Source organism: Gopherus flavomarginatus, chromosome 1 (genome assembly GCF_025201925.1).
Source record: "Gopherus flavomarginatus isolate rGopFla2 chromosome 1, rGopFla2.mat.asm, whole genome shotgun sequence".
NCBI lineage: Eukaryota > Metazoa > Chordata > Testudines > Testudinidae > Gopherus > Gopherus flavomarginatus.
In genome coordinates, this window is record NC_066617.1 from 216,885,729 (window position 1) to 216,904,961 (window position 19,233).

Here is a 19,233-nt window from a genome sequence, read left to right on the forward strand (position 1 = left end):
GTTCTGAAACTAAAAGCTCATCCTGTCACCACAGTATGCAGCTGCCTCAGGCTCCTAGTCACATGGTGGTGTGTAGCTATGTAGTGCAGCACACCCACTATACCTCAGATAGTTGCAAGGATGGCTTTCTTCCGTGTATTCCCTGAGCCATCATCATCTAGGTTTGAGTACCAGTGCTAATCTTGTGCTCCCTGGACTGGTGACTGAACCCTTTGAGAGTTTATATGGTGATCCCCTTTACTTCTCCACAACTAGCCCTCACTTTAGGCCCAGATGCATTGGCCCTGGGTTGGGGATCCCACAGTGGGTTCCTGGATACTCAGGGTCTTTGGTCTGCCCAAGATTTGAAGATGCATATGAATGTCAGGAAATTGTGAACTGTTCATCTAGCTCATTTAACCTTCCTTCCACTTATCAAGGGAAAAAATCTGCTAGTGTTAACAGACAACACAGCAACTTTGTTTTATTTGAACGAGAAGGGAGAAACCTGGTCTACTTGATTGTGCCAGGAGGTGATTCTCCTTTGGGAATTCTCCATCGCCATCTCCATCTCCATCTCAGAGCTGCTTACCTTCCAGGGATGTAGAATACACTGACAGATCAGTTGAGCAGATCCTTTACCGATTACTACGAATGGTCACTGTATCTATTGGACTAGAAAACACACAGCATCCACGGCTTTCCTGATACAAGTACCTATTCTGAACATTTGCAAAGTGGCAACTTAGTTGTCAGTGCACATTTGCCCATTATTATATTATTGCCATCTCTCCAGGAACGATGCCAGATTTGGGCATCTTGTTCTACAATCGCTGTTCGCGTAGACTCCAAGTCCACCTGCAGACTGAACTGCTTGTGAACCATCTACACTGGAATGGACATATGCAACCACTCAAAGAAGAAAAAATGGTAACTAACCTTTCTGTAATTGTTGTTGTTCGAGATGTGTTGCATGTATCCATACCACAACCTGCCCTCCTACCTCTCTCTATCATAAGAAGGAACTGAAGGGAGTTGAGGTGGCTCCCCCCTTTATACCTGAAGACAGTGGCGTGTGGCAGCAAAGGAAATTTTAACCTCTCCAACAGGTACCATTGAGAGGGAAAAAATCTCTGACAACTGAACTTATCATGCATTCACCTACTGTGGAATGGAAATGCACAACACCTCTTGAGGAATAACAGTTAAAATGGTTACTAACCTTTCTGTCCTATTATTAAGTTACAAGAGTTAATTGTGGCTTAAGTTTTGAGAAGTGTCTTGGGATTTTTGTGAATTTGAAACTTGATTCTTAATTTTGAAAAAAAAAATAAACTTCTTGTCCCTTTTATTTTTGCACAGTTTAGTGTACTTTTTAAGTTCTCCAATGTGAGGACAATAATAACTTTTCTTTACCAGGACTTTGTTTCAGATTTTTAGATAAAGTAATAAACTTTCATTTTGTAAATAAGATGTACAGTAAGAATGTATGTGTGCTTTTTTCCCAGGGTTATTTTAGTGGAATCTACAACTTACTTAACTGTGCCCGAGCACTTGGATCAAGCCAGCCAAGTAAAGCAAGGCAAAACACACAGGTAGGTGTTAAAATTCAGTTACTGATTGTGTATTGTGGTGTAATACAACTTAATTGGTATAACATCTTGTATATATCTGTATCCCTAAACTTTCAAGAATTATGAAATGTGATTTTGACATATGATAGAAATTCTATAACATTTATGAAAAGACATTTTATAAATGAAAGAATATTGTCAGAGGCATTGGAAAAAGATATATATATTTTAAATTAAGATCTGAAGAGATGAAAATTTGTTGAGTATGGGAGATAAGGGAAAAGGTGGACTTCTGCTGTTTCTTCCTACCACTGAACAGGTAAATGTTAGAGCTGAAGTGGTGATGTGTGAAAGGACAGAGAGGACAATAGTGCTAAATGAGTGGAGGAAGTAGGGAGAGGAACCAGTCTGCCTTAGTGACATTTTAAGTTCATTTGGAGGCTGAAAACAAGGAAAAGTTCTTTTGGATTGGACTGGATCCTGAACTGAACAGGCTGAAGATGTTTCAGGAGGGGATGAGATCTTCACATTTTTTTTAGCATATGAGAAGGCAGGTGACAAAATTCTGCACATGCTAGAGTTTTAAATCCTATAGCTTTAGGAGGCCATAGACTATGGATTTTCAGAAATGAAGATGAGCAGAGATTAATGCAAGTGCAGAGATCTAAGTTGAGGCAGTTATATGCACGGCCATTGTTACGTAGGTGACCATAGACAGATTTTCTGATGTATGAGGTGTGGAAGGAGAAGAGTTCAAGGTTGAGATGACGATGCTGGTAAAAATGGCCTAGAGTAGATGATAGAGGCAAGTTACATTCTGAGTGAAGGAGGAGTGTTAAAGAAAGAAAGTACTATGTTTAAGGATTCTCATCTTGCCCAAAAGAAATACTTCTGTCTTCACCATCTCTAGCTGACAGGAAGTGATACAAATATCCACAAGTTTATTTGTCAGGACAAAAGAGGTGGAACAAGAATAAGTTATTGTATGTGTGAGGGGGACTGATGTGTATCACCAAGATTGATAGTTACAGATACAAGTAAGGAGAAGATAGAAAAGAGGTTTGAGAACTAAAACTTGTGGACTCTGTACAAATGACTGTCTTGGCACAGCAGAGGAACTACCACAGACATATGAAACAATACTGTTAAGTTGCCAAGAGATTTAGAATTACTTATGGTTAAGAACATTACTTTTCAAATCATAGAATGAAATATAATTTGAAATATTCAGCTTACTTTCTAAGTATTCTTAGCAGTGAAACATCCTGTTCACATATTATGGGAGCTAGCTATACAGAAGGCCTATTATTATTTATCTTCCTGTCAGTCCAGGGTTGATGTAATTCATTCATAAGACATATTCGTGATTCTAGGTTTCTCTATGATGATAACATGTGAACTACAAACAATGTAACTGAAGTTTAATAAATCTGGGTTCTGGTGAACCAAGGCAATAACAAGTTCCTGAGTTGAAAACACTTCAAGAAAAATGCCCGATCAACAGCTGTCTCACACTTAAAATAGATGTGTAAAGAGGATCCGGCTCAAGTGCCTCTGCTGATCACAACTGCAGCAGTAATGCATGAGAAGGGTAACCTCATAGGTAGCCAGATCCCAAACAATTTAAGCTTTTCATGTGAACACTTAGAATAATGCCCTGATCCTAACTGGTGCTTTTTAGCCTGCCTTTGTTGCTAATGTACTGTGTAATGCTTCCTTAATGCAGCAATTGGTACTAACTTCTAAATGATTCCAAGGTTTAGCCCCATGTAAAGCCAATCGCAGCAGTCTAGTGTTGGCAACAAAAGTATAGATAACTGTAGCACAGTCAGCATCCACGGAAAGCAGTCATATCATAGTAGTTTCACCAACTGTAGATTAGAAAAATATTCTTGATCACAATTACTACTTTAACTACTTGGATCAAATAAGATCTCCAAACTGAGCCTGTGGGACAAATGCTGGACAAGGTAGCTCACCAGTACTTCGGGTTGATTTCTCCATTTTACTAACATTAGCTCAATCTTGTCTAATTATCTTAATCCATCTCTCAAATGTCCTTGATCCAGACTTAGATTCATAGTTTTATAGATTCTAAGGCCAGAAGGGACCGTTTTGATCATCTAGTCTGAGACCCTGTGCAGCATAAGCTGTAGAACTTCCCCAAAATAATTCCTACAGCATATGTTTTAGCAAAAAATCCAATCTTGATTTAAAAATGGTCAGTGACATAGAATCTGCCAGAACCCTTGATATATTGTTCAAATGATTAGTTACTCTCATCATTTAAAAACTTGTGCTTTATTTCCAATCTGAATTTGTCTAGTTTCAATTTTCAGCCATTGGATCATGTTAGACCTTTCTCTGTTAGATTGAGGAGACCAGTATAAAATATTTGTTCCCTATGTAGATACTTCTAGACTAATCAAGTCACCTCTTGCCCTTCTCTTTGCTAAGCTAAACAGATAGAGCTCTTTGAATCTGTCACTATAAGGGATGTTTTCTAATCCTTTAATCATTCTTATGGGTCTTTTCTGAACTTTCTCAAATTTATCAATATCCCTCTTGAATTATGGGCACCAGAACAGGATTCCAGCAGCAGTCATACGAGTGCCAAATACAGAGGTGAAAATAACCTCTCCACTCATGTTCACTTGATAATCCACCTCCCACAAATCTCTTTCAGGGTCACTGCTTCCCAGGATAGATGCCCCCATTCTATAAGTATGACCTACATTTTTGTTCCTAGATGTATACATTTACATTTAACCATATTAAAACACCAAGTTTACAAAGTGATCCGAATCACTCTAAATCAGTGACCTGTCCTTTTCATTATTTTCATATATCGGTTTTATTTCAGATCATTGATAAAATAATTAAATAGTATAGTGCCAAAAATCGATTCCTGCAAGACCCAAATGGAAACAGATCTAGGTCATGATGCGTCTGAAGAAGTGGCATTTTTACCCACAAAAGCTTATGCCCAAATAATCTGTTAGTCTTTAAGGTGCCACCGGATTCCTCATTGATTTTGAGAGCTATCAGTTAGCCAGTTTTCAATCCATTTAGTGTTAACTTTATGTTACATTCTATTTTTTTAATCAGAGTGTCATGATGTATTAAGTCAAACATCTCACAGAAGTCTAAGTATATTAAGTCAACCCTATTCCCATTGTCAGTCAAATTTGTAATCTCATTAAAAAAGATATTAAGTTAATATGACCAGATCTATTGTCAATAAACCCATGCTAATTTTCAGTAATTACACTACCTTCTTTTAGTGCATTATTAATCAAGTCCTGTATTTGCCACTCCATTATGTTGCCTGGGATCAATATCGGACTGACAGGCCTGTAATTATCCAGGTCATTCCATTGACCCTTTTAAAAAATTGGTACAACATTAGCTTTCTTCCAGTCTTCTGGAACTTCCCCACTGTTCCAAGACTTACCGAAAATCAATATTAATGGTCCAGTGAGTTCCTCAGCTAGCTCTTTTAAAATTCTTGGGTGCAAGTTATCTGGACCTGCTGATTTAAAAATGTCTGGCTATAGTAGCTTTTATTTAATATCCTCCAAACATACTAGAGGAATGGCAAGACTGTTATCCTCACCATATGATGAGACTGCATCATCTGTTTTTCTCCGAATACAGAAGAGAAATATTTATTGAACACTTCTCTCTTTTCTGCACTATTAATGATAATTCTACCATTTCTATCTAGTAATGGTATAATACCATTGTCAAAGTTCTTTTTCTTCATAATATATTTAAGAAACTTCTTATTTCCCCTAATTTTGCTAGCCATAGAGTTCACCTTTTGTTCTTTGGCTTCCCTTATCAATTTTCTACAATTCCTAAATTCTGATTTATATTCCTTACTATCAACTTCTCCTTTCTTCCATTTGTGTGTGTAGATGTGTGTGTATATATATATTTTACAGCTGCCTCCTGCTCTCCTTCTAAACCAGGTTGTTTTTTTTAGCCATCATGGCTTTTTTTCTCAGTTGTGGGATTGTGGCTTTTGGGCATCTAATACGATGTCCTTAAATGGTTCCCAATTATCATTCAAATTTTTCTGATTAAATTCTTCCCAGCTGACATAGCTCATCATTATTTTCACCTTCACTATTGAAGTGCCAAGTATATAGAGTATATATAGTTTACTGGTCTGGTTTTCTGTTTGCACATTATAAATTTTATTATGTCAGGATCACTTGTACCTAAGCTACCATTAACTTTTTTAGTTCTGTGATTAGTTCCTCTTTATCTTTTAGGGCAAGGTCTAATATAAAAGTTACCCCTGCTTGCTGCAACACTTTTTGAGCAAGGAAATTGTCATATACAATGTTTCGAAATTCAAAGGATGTTACGTAGATGCTGTGCATCAGATTCTACATTCTCTTACACTGGCATGTAATTGGTGTGGAGTATCAATCCCTTTTTCTAAGTGGGCCAGGTGTGGTGGAACTGTCAGGCTGTGTGTCTTCAGTTTACACCACAGAGGATAGATATCCCCTCATTGGCCCACCCCATCTCGGCTTTAAACAGACTAGAGTAATGAAATAGGAAACTGTGCATGCCCAGCTGAGAGCAGGCTCAGGCAGAAGATTGATTGCCCCACACTACCCTCTGAAACCTTTTATAGAAAAAGGAACGGAGCCTCTGAAGCAATTCCATTGACATTTGCAGACATCAACAAAAATATGTAGTCAAGAATATTAGAAACTGCTCAGATACATGCAAAAAATCAGCACAGGCCCTTTAGCTAATCCATCATCAGGAGATAATCAACCAATTTAACAATTGCAATTTCTTTCCCATGCCCAGACCTAAATATGATTTGAAATAGGATTGAGGAAATCTTAACACATCAGAAATCACTAGGATTGCTCTGCCACAACTTTCTCTATGTTTTACATTGATGGATCCTCCATGTGTGTTCTTAACAATGAACATTTCTGCAACTGAAAATAAATAACCCGCAGAGTTTGAAATAGTAAAGAAAAAACTGCATGTGCAATATACGCTCTGGTATAATAAAAATATTCTGTGTTCGATAGTTTTGTTTTGATCAGACCAGAAATCATATGTTATTTGTACTGTAGTTGTGCCCAGAGACGCCAGTCAAGATGGGGGCCCATTGTGCTGAGCACTGTATAAACAAACTATAAGACAATCCTCCCCTCCCCCCCAAAACAACTTACATCTTGTCCATATTTAGAATTTAACAGGTAGCTATAAAACACAATGGAAGGGAGAGAATGGGGCCGGGGGGTGGAGAATGATGAGTTACACTAATAGGAAAAAGTTACATTTATTAGCTAAGCTTAGATATCATAGTTTGATTTTAAAATAAGTAATTGGACAGTATATATTAGAGACTTGCTAACCATCCTTTTACCTTACCGTTATCACTAGGCAGTTTATCATGAGTGTCACTGTACAGGTAGGTCCTTAGAAGGTGTTATGACCTTACAAACTGATTGGAGAATTAAAAAATCCTTTCCTTGGTGAAATATTTTCAGAACTGCTCATTTAAAAAAAAAAGAAATGAAAAATTGTCAGTTTTTGTCAAGGACAGTCCTGTCAGCATACAGTATATGGGAAATTATTGTTAGTTTACTTCCTCATTTTTTTTTTAAATTAATTATTTAGAATACCAAGAAATATTCTTACATTTCTGAGTTTGGTTCTCAAGAAGGTTACATCTCCAGGCAGGTTAATGAGTGAAGGAAGGGGTCATACTAAACAAAGTAGAACAACCAGTATTTCTTATTGTCATAAGACAAACAATAGATATAAATGTTGTGCATTGTTCCAGTGTATAAATGTAGAAGATTGTGAAAGTTGTCAGTCCAACATTAATATCTTTATTCTATTATCTTCCACAAGTGCATTTTAGAAAGATACTACTAGGAGGGATTACAGTTCTGCTCAATAATTGATATAGTGTAAATTGGTTTATGCTAATTTAAAACATTCTACCTGATTTTAGCTGTTTCTATAATATTAGTTACTATCCTGAGTTTTGTGGGAACATCAAAGCTCTGGTCTGCACTATAGGGTTAGGTCATTCCGTCGATCTAAAAGGCTTTTAAAATTGACTTCTGTACTCCTCCCTGGTGAGGAGAGTAGTGCTAAAATAGACCTTGTTGTGCTCTTCTAATTGCCCTGGTGTCTGGCTGCTCAACATCAGATGCCAGGCGATTTGCCACAGCCTTCCACCCTGCCATAAACGTCTCCCCCTTACTCTCATAGGGTATGTCTACACTACAAAATTAGGTCAATTTTATAGAAGTCGATTTTTAGAAATTGATTTTATACAGTCGATTGCGTATGTCCACTCTAAGCGCATTAAGTCGGTGGAGTGCATCCTCACTACCGTGGCTAGCATCGATTTACGGGGCGGTGCACTGGGTAGCTATCCCACAGTTCCCACAGTCTTCTTTAACCCATTGGAATTCTGGGTTAAGCTCCCAATGCCAGATGGGGCAAAAACATTGTCTCAGGTGGTTTTGGGTACATGTTATTTATCAGTCTCCCCTCCCTCTGTGAAAGCAACAACAGACAATCGTTTTGCATCAGGCACCAGGGCGATTAGAAGAGCACAGCAAGGTGCACTGTGCGTGAGAAAGGCTTTGAAAACCAGTTGCTGTGGAATGGCATCTGCACAGGTAATTCAGGAAAAAAGGCTACTGACGACATGTACCCAAAGCCACATGTAACAATGTTTTTGCCCCATCAGGCATTGGGAGCTTAACCCAGAATTCCAATGGGCGGTGGAGACTGCGGGAATTGTGGGATAGCTACCCACAGTGTACCACTCTATAAGTTGGTGCTAGCTGTGGTAGTGAGGATGCACCCTGACAACTTAATGTGCTTAGTGTGGATATATGCACTTGATTTCTAAAAGTCGACTTCTATAAAATCGATCTAATTTTGTAGTGTAGACATACCCATAGACTATATCCTGCAATGACATGGGATTTTAGTGAATATTTTGTATTGAGCTCTTTGCCAATACATGGTTCAGTATTTCTAAGTATGTTAGTAAACTGTTCCCTTGGATTCCTTCTCTCATTAATAATACATTCCCTTGCTTCTATCTTCCTAAGTTTACTGATGAAGTAACTGCTATATAGATTTAGATATGCCTATGGTACCTGTCACTTTTCAACTTTACTGTACACCACAGGGATGCATATAAAGAGCAAAATAATTCTGGTTTGGTGTGTGGGTGTACTAGAGAGAAAGTGGAGTCAGAATATTTCTTTCAGCCTTTCTTCCCCCTGCCAACACGCCTCTCTCAGACTAAAACAGCGTTCAAATATGATCTTGGAAACTACCTGTCATGTCTATTGGTTCTCTGTGGCCCTAAAGGAATGTGGTCAGCTAACATGGGTGCAGTCAGGCCTTTAACCTCCTCCCTCACGTACACATGTTGTTGTCAGTGAGTAGTAGGTGGGAGTGTACAATTCTTTGTTTTGGAGCAGCAGTAAGGCACTGTGCGCACATCTTGCAGGTAGGAAGGGTCAAGAACCTATCACTTTTCGGCAACTCCTTTGCTCACCCACATCACATCATACTCAAAAAGGAAGAATTTTGTCTTTTGGTAGCCCATCAAATCAGCCCAATGCATATCTGTGGTATCTGTATCTGATGAACATTGAATAAATCCTGTTGAGTAACAATTTGCAATTTGCTCTTACTGGTGAAAAAGACTATGTGTAGTTTAATTTTCACAGTGTTTCCTTTTAATAGCCCCATTTTAATAGCCATTTCCTCACATAACATTTAGGCAGCTTATTGTCTTTACAGTGATTCTGCTGCAGTTGCCACAGTTTAGGAAATCATAAGTTCTGCATTCAAAATCAAAGGTGTGATGCTGAAAGACGTGAAATTCTGTATATCAAAAACATGTTTCTGTATTGTCTATATAAAAGGAAATCTGTATTCATAAGTATAGAATAAAAAGTATTTTATTTTCAGGTAGTCTACAGAATAGTTTCCTTTTATTTATTTTTTTAATGGCCTCCAAGTACAGCTGTTACAATAGATTTCAAGGGCAATACACTGAGAGGATTTTACATGCCTATTTTGATACAATGTTCAGATGCTTTTTTAACCAAGCAAGGCTAACAACTTATTTTAAGCCAGAGCCTATAACTACCAAATTCAGTATGTAATAACTGTATGGTATGAGCTGGCTCTTCAAAATTTATTGCTAGGAGAGAAAGATTTTGTATATGGATAATTTAATATTATTTGAGTCTAGAGCTAAACATTTATTCGCAATAATTTCTTGAGATACATTAAAACATCCGTTCCCGGTGTCAATATACTCTTCTTTGTGCTTACCATAAAATAAAAAAAAGTCCATTCAACAAATTTAACTGTGCAAGTTTAGCTCGCCTTAACAACAATGGATATTACAGTAACTCCTCACTTAACATTGTAGTTATGTTCGTGAAAAATGCAACTTTAAGTGAAATGATGTTAAATGAATCCAATTTTCCCCTAAGATTTAATGTAAATGCAGGGGATTAGGTTCCAAGGACATTTTTGGGGCCGACAAAAGGGATTATATACTGTATAATACTATACTTTACTGTCCTGTGGTGGGGAGGTGCCCCTGGCTTACCCCTGGGGCTGGGAGTGCAGTGTCAGGGAGGGAGTTAGGGTGCAGGAGGGCGCTCAGGGTGGGGATGTGGGAGGAGGGTCAGGGCTGGGGCAAGCAGGAGGTACAGAGCACTTACCTGGGGCAGTTTCTGTTTGGTGTAGGGGGTGTGTAGGTGGCTCTGCATAGTGCACAGCACCGCCCCTGTGGCCATGATTCTGGGAGCTGCCCACCCCCTCCTCAGCAGGCAGGGCCACCCGGAACGCAGGGGATTTAGGGGCTGCAGAGCCCTGGGCTAAGGGGGCTCTGGGGCCCTGGCCTACAGCTCTAAAGTGACTTTTGGAATATGGCCCTGTGATCACGGGCTGGAGGACTCAGGAGGAGCAGGGGCAGCCGGGCAGCCAGTGGCAGGAGAGAAGTGGTGCTTTCCCCTTCAAAGCGTCACTTCTCTCCGGCCAGCTTTGAAGGGCCCAAGTCCTTCAGCCCGTGCTTGCAGTGCTGCATTCTGAAAGGGGCTTTTGGAACTGCAGGCCAGGGCCCTGGGGCCCCCTTAGCCCAGGTCCCTGCAGCCCCTGCATTCTGGGTGGCCCTGCCTGTGGTGGGGAGGTGGGGGAGCTTCTCCGCTCGCTCCATCTCTCCCTCCCTCCCTCTCAGAAAGTCCTAAGTGCCACCAAATAGCTGTTTGGCAGCAGGGGAAGCTCTGGGAGGGAGGGAAGAAGGGAGGGGGAGGGGGAGGAGGTAGAGAAAAGGAATTTGTGCAATGGTCCCTTGTAAAGTTAGCCAGTTGATATTATAAGGGAGCATTGCTCAACTTTAAATGAGTATGTTCCCTAATGGAGCAGCGACGTAACTTCGAAACAATGTCAAGCGGGAGGACGTTAAGTGAGGAGTTACTGTATTTATAAACAACAAAAGGAGAGGATAAAGTAGTACCAAGCAGATAAGATGACAAGAAATGTGTAATTGCTTCTAAGGGGTTACAGGAAGAATATATAAAATTTGCTGTAAAGTTTGTCTTTATAAAATATGCCAGTAAATTAAAATGTAGATATGTGCACAACAACTGATTTTTACCAAATAAACTTTGATTAATGACTGTGGGTGAAATCTTGGTTCTATTAAAGTCAATGGAAGTTTTGGCACTTGACTACACTGGGGCCGAATTTCCTCTCATGTACCTAAAATCAAAATAGAACTTAAACTAAAAAGGAACCCTACAGAAAGTGGAAACAGACAAATTGCTAAGGAGTGCAAAAGAATAGCATGAGTATATGGGGGTGGAATCAGAAAGGCTAACCCACAAAATGAGTTGTACCTTGCAAGAGATTTAAAAGACAAGAAGTAGAAGTTTTATAAATACTTTAGGAGCAAGAGAAAGATGAAGAAAAGTGTAGGTCCTTTACCTTGTAGGGAAGGAGAGCTAATAACTGGTAACATCAAAAATGCCTATTTTGCATCAGTCTTCACTAGAAAAGTTAATGGTGCCCACATACTCAATACAATTAATATGGACAAGGAAGGAATGCAAGCCAAAATAGAGAAAGAACAGATTAAAGAATATTTATATAAATTAGATGTAATCAAGTTGGCAGGGGCTGATGAAATTCATCCTATGATACTTAAGGAAGTAGCCTTAAGCAATCTCAGAACCATTAGTGATTATCTTCAAGAACTAATAGAGGATGAGTGATGTTCCAGAGAACTGGAGAAGGGCAAGCATAGTACCTATCTTTAAAAAGGAAAACAAAGAGGATCTTGGGGATTATAGACCAGTCAGTCTAACTTTGATACCTGGAAGGATATTGGAACAAATGATTAAACAATCAGTTTGTAAGCACCTTGAGTATAATAGAGCTATAAGGAATAGACAGCATGGATTAGTCAAGAACAAATGTCAAACCAACTTAATTTCCTTTTTTGACAAAGTTACTTGCTTAGTGGATAGGGGAATGCAATAGATGTAATGTATCTTGGTTTTTAGTAAGATACACAGTTCTACAGGACGTTCTCATAAGCAAACTGGAGAAATGTGGTCTAGATGAAATTACCATAAGGTGGGTGCACAGCTAGTTGAAAGACCATACTATAAGAGTAGTTATCAATGGTTTGCTGTCAAACTGAGTATGTATTTAGTGGGATTTGCTCAGGGATTAGTCCTGGATCTGGTACTGTGCAATATTTTCATTAATGACTTGGATAATGGAGTCGAGAGCATGCTTACAAAATTTGCAGATGACATCATTGTTAAGAACACACTTTGAAGGACAAGATTAGAATTTAAAATGACTGTGACAAATGAGAGACTTGGTCTGAAATCAACAAGATAAAATTAAATAAAGACAAGTGCAAAGTACTTCACTAAGGAAGTAAAAAATCAAATGCACAACTCCAAGATGGGGAATAACTCACTAGATGGTAGTACTGCTGAGAAGGATCTGGAGATTATAGTGGATCACAAATTGAATATGAGTCAACAGCGTGATGCAGTTGCAAAAAAGCCTAATATCATTATGAGGTATATTAAAAGGAGTCAAGTATCAGAGGGGTAGCCGTGTTAGTCTGGATCTGTAAAAAGCGACAGAGTCCTGTGGCACCTTATAGGCTAACAGAAGTATTGGAGCATAAGCTTTCGTGGGTGAATGTAAGACATGGGAGGTAATTGTCCTCGTGTACTAGGCACTGGTGAGGCCTCATTTGGAATACTATGTCCAGTTCTGGGCTTTAAGAAAGATGTAGACAAATTAGAGAGTCCAGAGGAGAGAAACAAAAATGATAAAAGGTTTAGAAAACCTGACCTATGAGGACATGTGAAAAAAACCTTGGCATATTTAGTCAGTTTATTTGGTTCTGCTTTGGTGCATGGAACTGGACTTGATGACTTCTTGAGGTTCTTTCCAGCCTTGCATGATTAGCTCTCCTCTTTCACTAGGTTGAAGACCTACATCTTTTCCTTCATTTTTACATTGCGCCTAATTTATTTAAAGAACCTCTTCTTATTACCATGTTAGGAGTAACTTATTTTGTGCCTTAGCCTTTCTGATTTTGTTCTTACATGCTTGTGCTGTTATTTTGTACATCTCCCTAGGAATTTGTCCATATTTCCACTTTGTGGGATTCATTTTTCACTTTCAGGTCATTAAAGAGCTTCTTATGTAGTCATATTGGCACCTTGCTGTTCTATCTTTCGTTTGCCTTGGGATAGTTGTGACTTTAATATTGTCTTATTGAGAAACTGCCAGATCTCCTGATTATTGATTTTTTGTTAAAGAAGCCATTTAATACTATACTGGATACAAGTAAAAACCTGGGGGGGCGGGTTTTGGTATTTTGTGGAGGGAGGGGTAGTTTAACTCTCCTGTTCCATTAAACATTATTAAAGTTGCAACCATCCAATTAAAAACCATTCTCCCAATGATGTTTTGGCTGAGTAACAGGTGCAGAATACTTGTGCCACTATTATAAATACAATTTGCACTGTTAAGGACACCTATGTTGAGCACTGTAGAACTGGGTATAACAGTAATGGTTATATGGAATTGCAGATGCATGTCTAGTAAAGTGTGAACATTTGGAAATGTATCTTTTTGCCCATTTAATGGCAGACTACAAGTGCACAGGTCAGCTTTTTTCAGTTAATTGGTATAGTACATTTGTGTACACTCTTGCAGTAGGTCAGGTACAGAAAGCAAAAACTTATATAATTTCCATTCTAGTCACACTTTCCACTTTCTAGTCACTTGTAAGGGACCGAAAGTAATCCTTTCAAATTAGAAAATGGGGCGGGGGGAGGAGGGGTGTTGGGGCTTGTGGCTCCCAGTCACAATCATGCACATACAATTTTATATGAAAAATAGTAAAGTTGATTCCTAACCAGAATATTCTAGATGGTAGTTGTCAGAAGAAGAAACTCAGTAGGAAAAACCTAGAGTGCTAAGGGAATCCATATCCAATGTATCTTAAAGGGGAAAATATTCTGGTGCAAAAAAAAACATAATTAGTTTTCCATGGAAAGCATTGTCTCTGTCTGCATGGACAGTTTTTATTTGGGGGGAAAAATGGAGAGAAATCAGAACTGGGAACAAAAGCTAGCACAAGAGTGCTGACTCATTTTGTGATCCTTGGATTGTGAGGGAAATGTGTCCCACAAAAAAAACTCTATTTGTAATAAAGAGTACCAGAGTAGTTATGTCAGATAACAGCCAGAGTGGGACAGGATGGCAGAGAATAAATGGAGAGGAGACATATTTAGACAACCTAATCCTGAACCACTGAATAATGGTTTATTGTAAAAGAAGCCTGAGAATTCAGATGTTGTAGTTGGAAGAGCTCCTTTAGTGGCAAGAATTCATTGGGCCAGTGTGATGGGATGATCAGTCCTCTTCAGCGTTGTGATGCCTAATATTCAGCCCATCCTATCATGTGGCTTAGCCCTTTAAGGTTACACACACACACACGTGCGCACGCATGCGCTTGGGAGAAGATCCTGTATCTTTAAGGGCTGAGGCCAGGAGCATTGAAGAAAGGGCAGGAAATTACTCCCCTCTTCCCAAACCAACTGGGGATGAACTGAGAGAAAGGGACCAACATAAATGCTGCCTCCTCCCTCATATCAGGGCAGACACCAGCAGGAGAAAACCGTTTGCTGGATCTTCCTAGCTTGAGGATTAATTGCAAAAATAAGGGTCTAGCTGCGAGAAAAGCTAAGTAAGGAGTTATAGCCGGCTAAATTACAACCCAGCCCAAGGTTTTTTGTAGTTTCAAAATGTCAGTCTTAATATTGTTAAGTGATACATGCATTGCAGCCTTCCCTTGTGGCTTGGTTAGTGGAATTGTATAAAGTTAGGTCCATTTTACAACAGTAATTTCTGTATCTCCTATGTAATATATAATATATATAACTAAATCTAACAGTAATTTCTGTATCTCCTATGTAATACATAATATATATAACTAAATCTAATACCCTACAACATTACTATATAGTACAGGTAAGTATAATATATTTTAAATTCAAATTTGCAAACTGAGAATTGTGTAACTAGAGAAAGAAAGGATATGCAGTGAGTTGTCTTTGCATTCAATGTTTGACACAAATAATGGATGAAAACATTTTATCTGCCACTTATGAGTCATGATAGTTCATCAATAATGAATGAGAAAAAGTGTGCAAAGCCAGTACATTGTATGTTCTATTTTATGCATCACCAATTTTAGGGACAGATTTTAAGACCAGACACAGTGAGCATATCTAAGCATACTGAAAATGTATTACAATGCATGCATGCTCAAACATAAAAAAAAATTGAAGTATGCATGACAGTGCTTCAAGTACTTCAGATTAGAAGATGGTATTTATTCTGTTTTGATGAATTTGTCTAATTTGCATGTAGAGCAATGCAAGTCTTTTATTGTTAACATTAATTAATATTGACAGGAAGCCTGGTTTTTGACTAGTTTATGTTCAAGTGAGAGATTCAGAGATAATTTCTAAGGTACTGGTATGTCAGATTAAATGACAGTTATTCAAATGATTGAATAGCACATTACACATCATGCAGATTGCAATTTTCATGTGTGATACAGCCACCAAAATGTCTTCTTTCAGTAGTGGTGTTATACAACTGATATTTAAATGTCATGGTCAAATTCTGCCTGTATCACACACAAAGCATTATTATTGGATGCTGATCTTTCCATAACAACCAGTGCAGCAAATTAGAGGACAAACTGCTGAATATGTGCTCTTTAGCTACTTGTGCATCCACTGTAATGGCCTCTAATGTTTAATTTGGCTTAACATTAGTAATACAATTTTATAAACGTTGCACAGGAAAAAGATGGAAAAATAGATTTTATGTTGATTGTTGAATAATGTTTCCCATTGGTAAAATTTCCAAGTTCTCTAGAGCAGTGATTTTCAAACTTTTTTTCTGGTGACCCTCTGGAAGAAAATTGTTGATCATATGAACCAACGGTTTGGGATGTGGGAGGGGCTTAGGGCTGGGATGCAGTTTGCGGCCAGGAATTAAGGGTTCAGGGCATGGGAGGGAGCTCTGGGCTGGGGATGCAAGCTCTGGGCTGGGGCCAGGGATGAAGGGTTTGGGGTGCAGGAAGGGGCTCTGGGTTGGGGTGAACTCAGGGCTGGGGCAGGAATTAGGGTGCCAGCAGCAGGTTCAGCTCCTAGGAAGTCCATGGCCCCCCTACCTAGGAGCCACACCTGCTGCTGGCTGCTTCTGAGGCACAATGTGGTGTCAGAACAGGTAGGGACTAGCCTGCCTTAGCTGGGCAGCACCATCGGCGGTGCTGACCAGAGCTTCTGTGACCCAGTGCCTTCCATTTCGCGACCCAGTACTGGGTTGCGACCCACAGTTTGAAAACCACTGCTCTAGAGGATGTCGAAGAAAAGGCTATTAATAATACTATGTAGCACTTGTCATCTGTACATTCCAAAGCATGTTAGAGATACAGGGTGAAAATGAAGGTGTGAAATCCTGGCTCCATTGAATTCAATGACAAAAATGCCATTGACATCAATGAGGCCAAGACTGAATCCATGATATATTGGGTTTAGAAAAGGGTCTCAGTATCTTTTCCTTTCCCCTGGAACATAAAGTTGCCAATAAACAGGTTTTGGGTTGGTTTTCATTCAGATGAATAATGTGTGTGGGGGTTTTGCTGGTTGAAAGGAACTGAGGGGACTCTGGGGTATGACATCTTATAAGAACTTGGGTTCAAATGCTTATTCCTTTGAAGGAGCATACATAGTGAGTGGTGGCACTGCATTAGAGAGAGTTATATCTTGTGCAGAGTGCACAGGTACACCCTAGGGTTTGAATCTGTACCTACAATCTATTAAAAGAACTACAGTTACTTGTAAGGAACCTCTCTTTCTTCCTGAAACTTAAAATTGGCAAGAAACACATTTCACCTCCATACATCCTATGAATTGTGATATAGTTATTGTTCAACATGGATTAGAAATGTCCATGAGAAAACGACAAAATGCATGCAATTCAACTTGCGATGTCTAATTCTATAAGTAAATAGCAAGCATTAAAAACAATAGACACTGTGGAGGGAGGGAGCCTAACAGGAATAAATGAGACACGATAAAATTTCAGATGTGTTGAAGTTTGAAATGTGAGAAGTAACTAAGGCCCCAATCATTGGGATTCACTAGCATACACTCCTGCGCATATGCAGACTCCCAGTGAAATCAGTGGAACTTTGCACAAGTGGTACATTCTATGCTAGAAGATACCAGTGCAGAATCTGGGCCTAAATAAGTAAAAATCCAAATGACACATTAATTGCATTTGAAATTCCTTCAACTGCATGGAATGCTATCCCAGATGTCTGTGATACCAGGAACCTTTGAAGTTTAAAACTCTAGTTCCACTTATTGAACTAAAGGAGACTCTCCAGTTATATAATCCCAACATCTCTTACTGTTCTGGAAGTTATAAAGGACCATCAATTTTATCCTTCAGTTGTGAGTTACCAGAAGTCCTGCTATTGGAAATTATTTATCCCATAGGATCATTCCTGGAATCCTTATTCAGATATATCTCCCATTGACTGAAGTCAGGTCACCTAAAACCTGGGATTGGTATTGCTTGGTACTGTATGTACAATCAAAGTCAGTTTGAAAAAACCGTCCTTACATGGGAGATTTGAGTACCCAAAAATGGCAGGATTTGGCCTCAAATTCATTCATTTTTATTCACTTTGATTTAACACTCTAAGTAGTACCAATCCCAGGTTATAGGCATCCTGCCAACTATCAAACTGAAATTCTTACCAGTGATCATAAACATAAAAAATCTTATGCATCTATTATATAATTTGGTATGGTTTATTACCTTTACCATCTTCAACCGAAGTGCTCAAGTAAAAGCACAAAAAAAGCAGGATTTGTTATGATTGGGTAGGGGTTTCAGCAATGCTCAACATTAATAACGTTTTAAAGTTCTCTAGTGAATATAAACACAATTTGATGTAAAATGCCTTTAAAGATTTTTCAGTTTTCTTTCTTCTCCCTCAAACATAAAATTATCCAAAACACAGTTCATATCAATACACCTCCATTTGACTAGTGAAGCACTTACATTGGTTAGTAAACCAACTGAAAAGCCCATTTGATTAATGAAAGATCTAGATCAGGCCTGCACAACATACAGCCTGCGGGCCACATGTGGCCCGCAGAGGCTCACTGTGTGGCCCGTGGCAGGATTCAAAAGGCTCTGAGCTGCCCACAGCGGTAGGGAGCCCAGAGCCATTTAAATCTCAACTGTGGCCGGGATTCATAGGGCTCTGAGCTGCCCGCAGCGGCGGGGAGCCCAGAGCCCTTTAAATCTCAGCCGCGGCCGGGATTCAAAAGGCTCGGCGCTGCCCGCAGCGGTGAGGAGCCCAGAGCTCTTTAAATCTCAGCTGTGGCCGGGATTCAAAAGGCTCTGGGCTGCCCGCAGCGGTGGGGAGCCCAGAGCCATTTAAATCTCAGCTGCGGCCGGGATTCATAGGGCTCTGGGCTGCCTGCAGCGGTGGGGAGCTCAGAGCTCTTTAAATCTCAGCCGCGGCCTGGATTCAAAAGGCTCTGAGCTGCAGGCAGCCACGAGCTCAGAGCTCTTTAAATCTCAGCCGCAGCCGGGATTCAAAGGGCTCTGTGCTGCCTGCAGCCGCAGAGAGCCCTTTAAATCTCAGCTGCCAGGGCCAGCTTTAGGCCAATTCAACCAATTCCCCTGAATCAGCCCGCCCCTAAGAGGGCCACATGCCCAAGCCCCAGTATGGTGTACCGGCAAAAGCCAGTGCGCTGTAGCGGGGTGGCCCAGCTTCCCCAGGGGGCAATTTAAAAGGCCTGTGGCTCCCAGGCCCTTTAAATTGCCATGAGAGCACCACTGCTGGAGCCCTGGGGTAGGGCTGTGGGGCTCTGGGGGCTATTTAAAAAGTCCAGGGTTCCCGTCGCTTCTACCGCCACGGCCCTTTAAATAGCCAGCGGAGCCCCACCACTTCCCCAGGGTTCCCGTGGCTATTTAAAGGGCTGGGGCGGTAGAAGAAGGG

General features: G+C 39.8%; 1 protein-coding gene across 1 annotated transcript in view; it reads left to right on the plus strand.

Annotated features, from left to right (window-relative positions):
- CFAP47 (cilia and flagella associated protein 47) overlaps positions 1–19,233 on the plus strand; it is a 680,893-nt gene that overhangs the window by 262,161 nt on the left and 399,499 nt on the right. Inside the window, exon 40 of the mRNA XM_050936444.1 lies at positions 1,488–1,574. Coding sequence (XP_050792401.1) covers positions 1,488–1,574 — 87 coding nt within the window. The remainder of the gene's footprint in view (positions 1–1,487; positions 1,575–19,233) is intronic.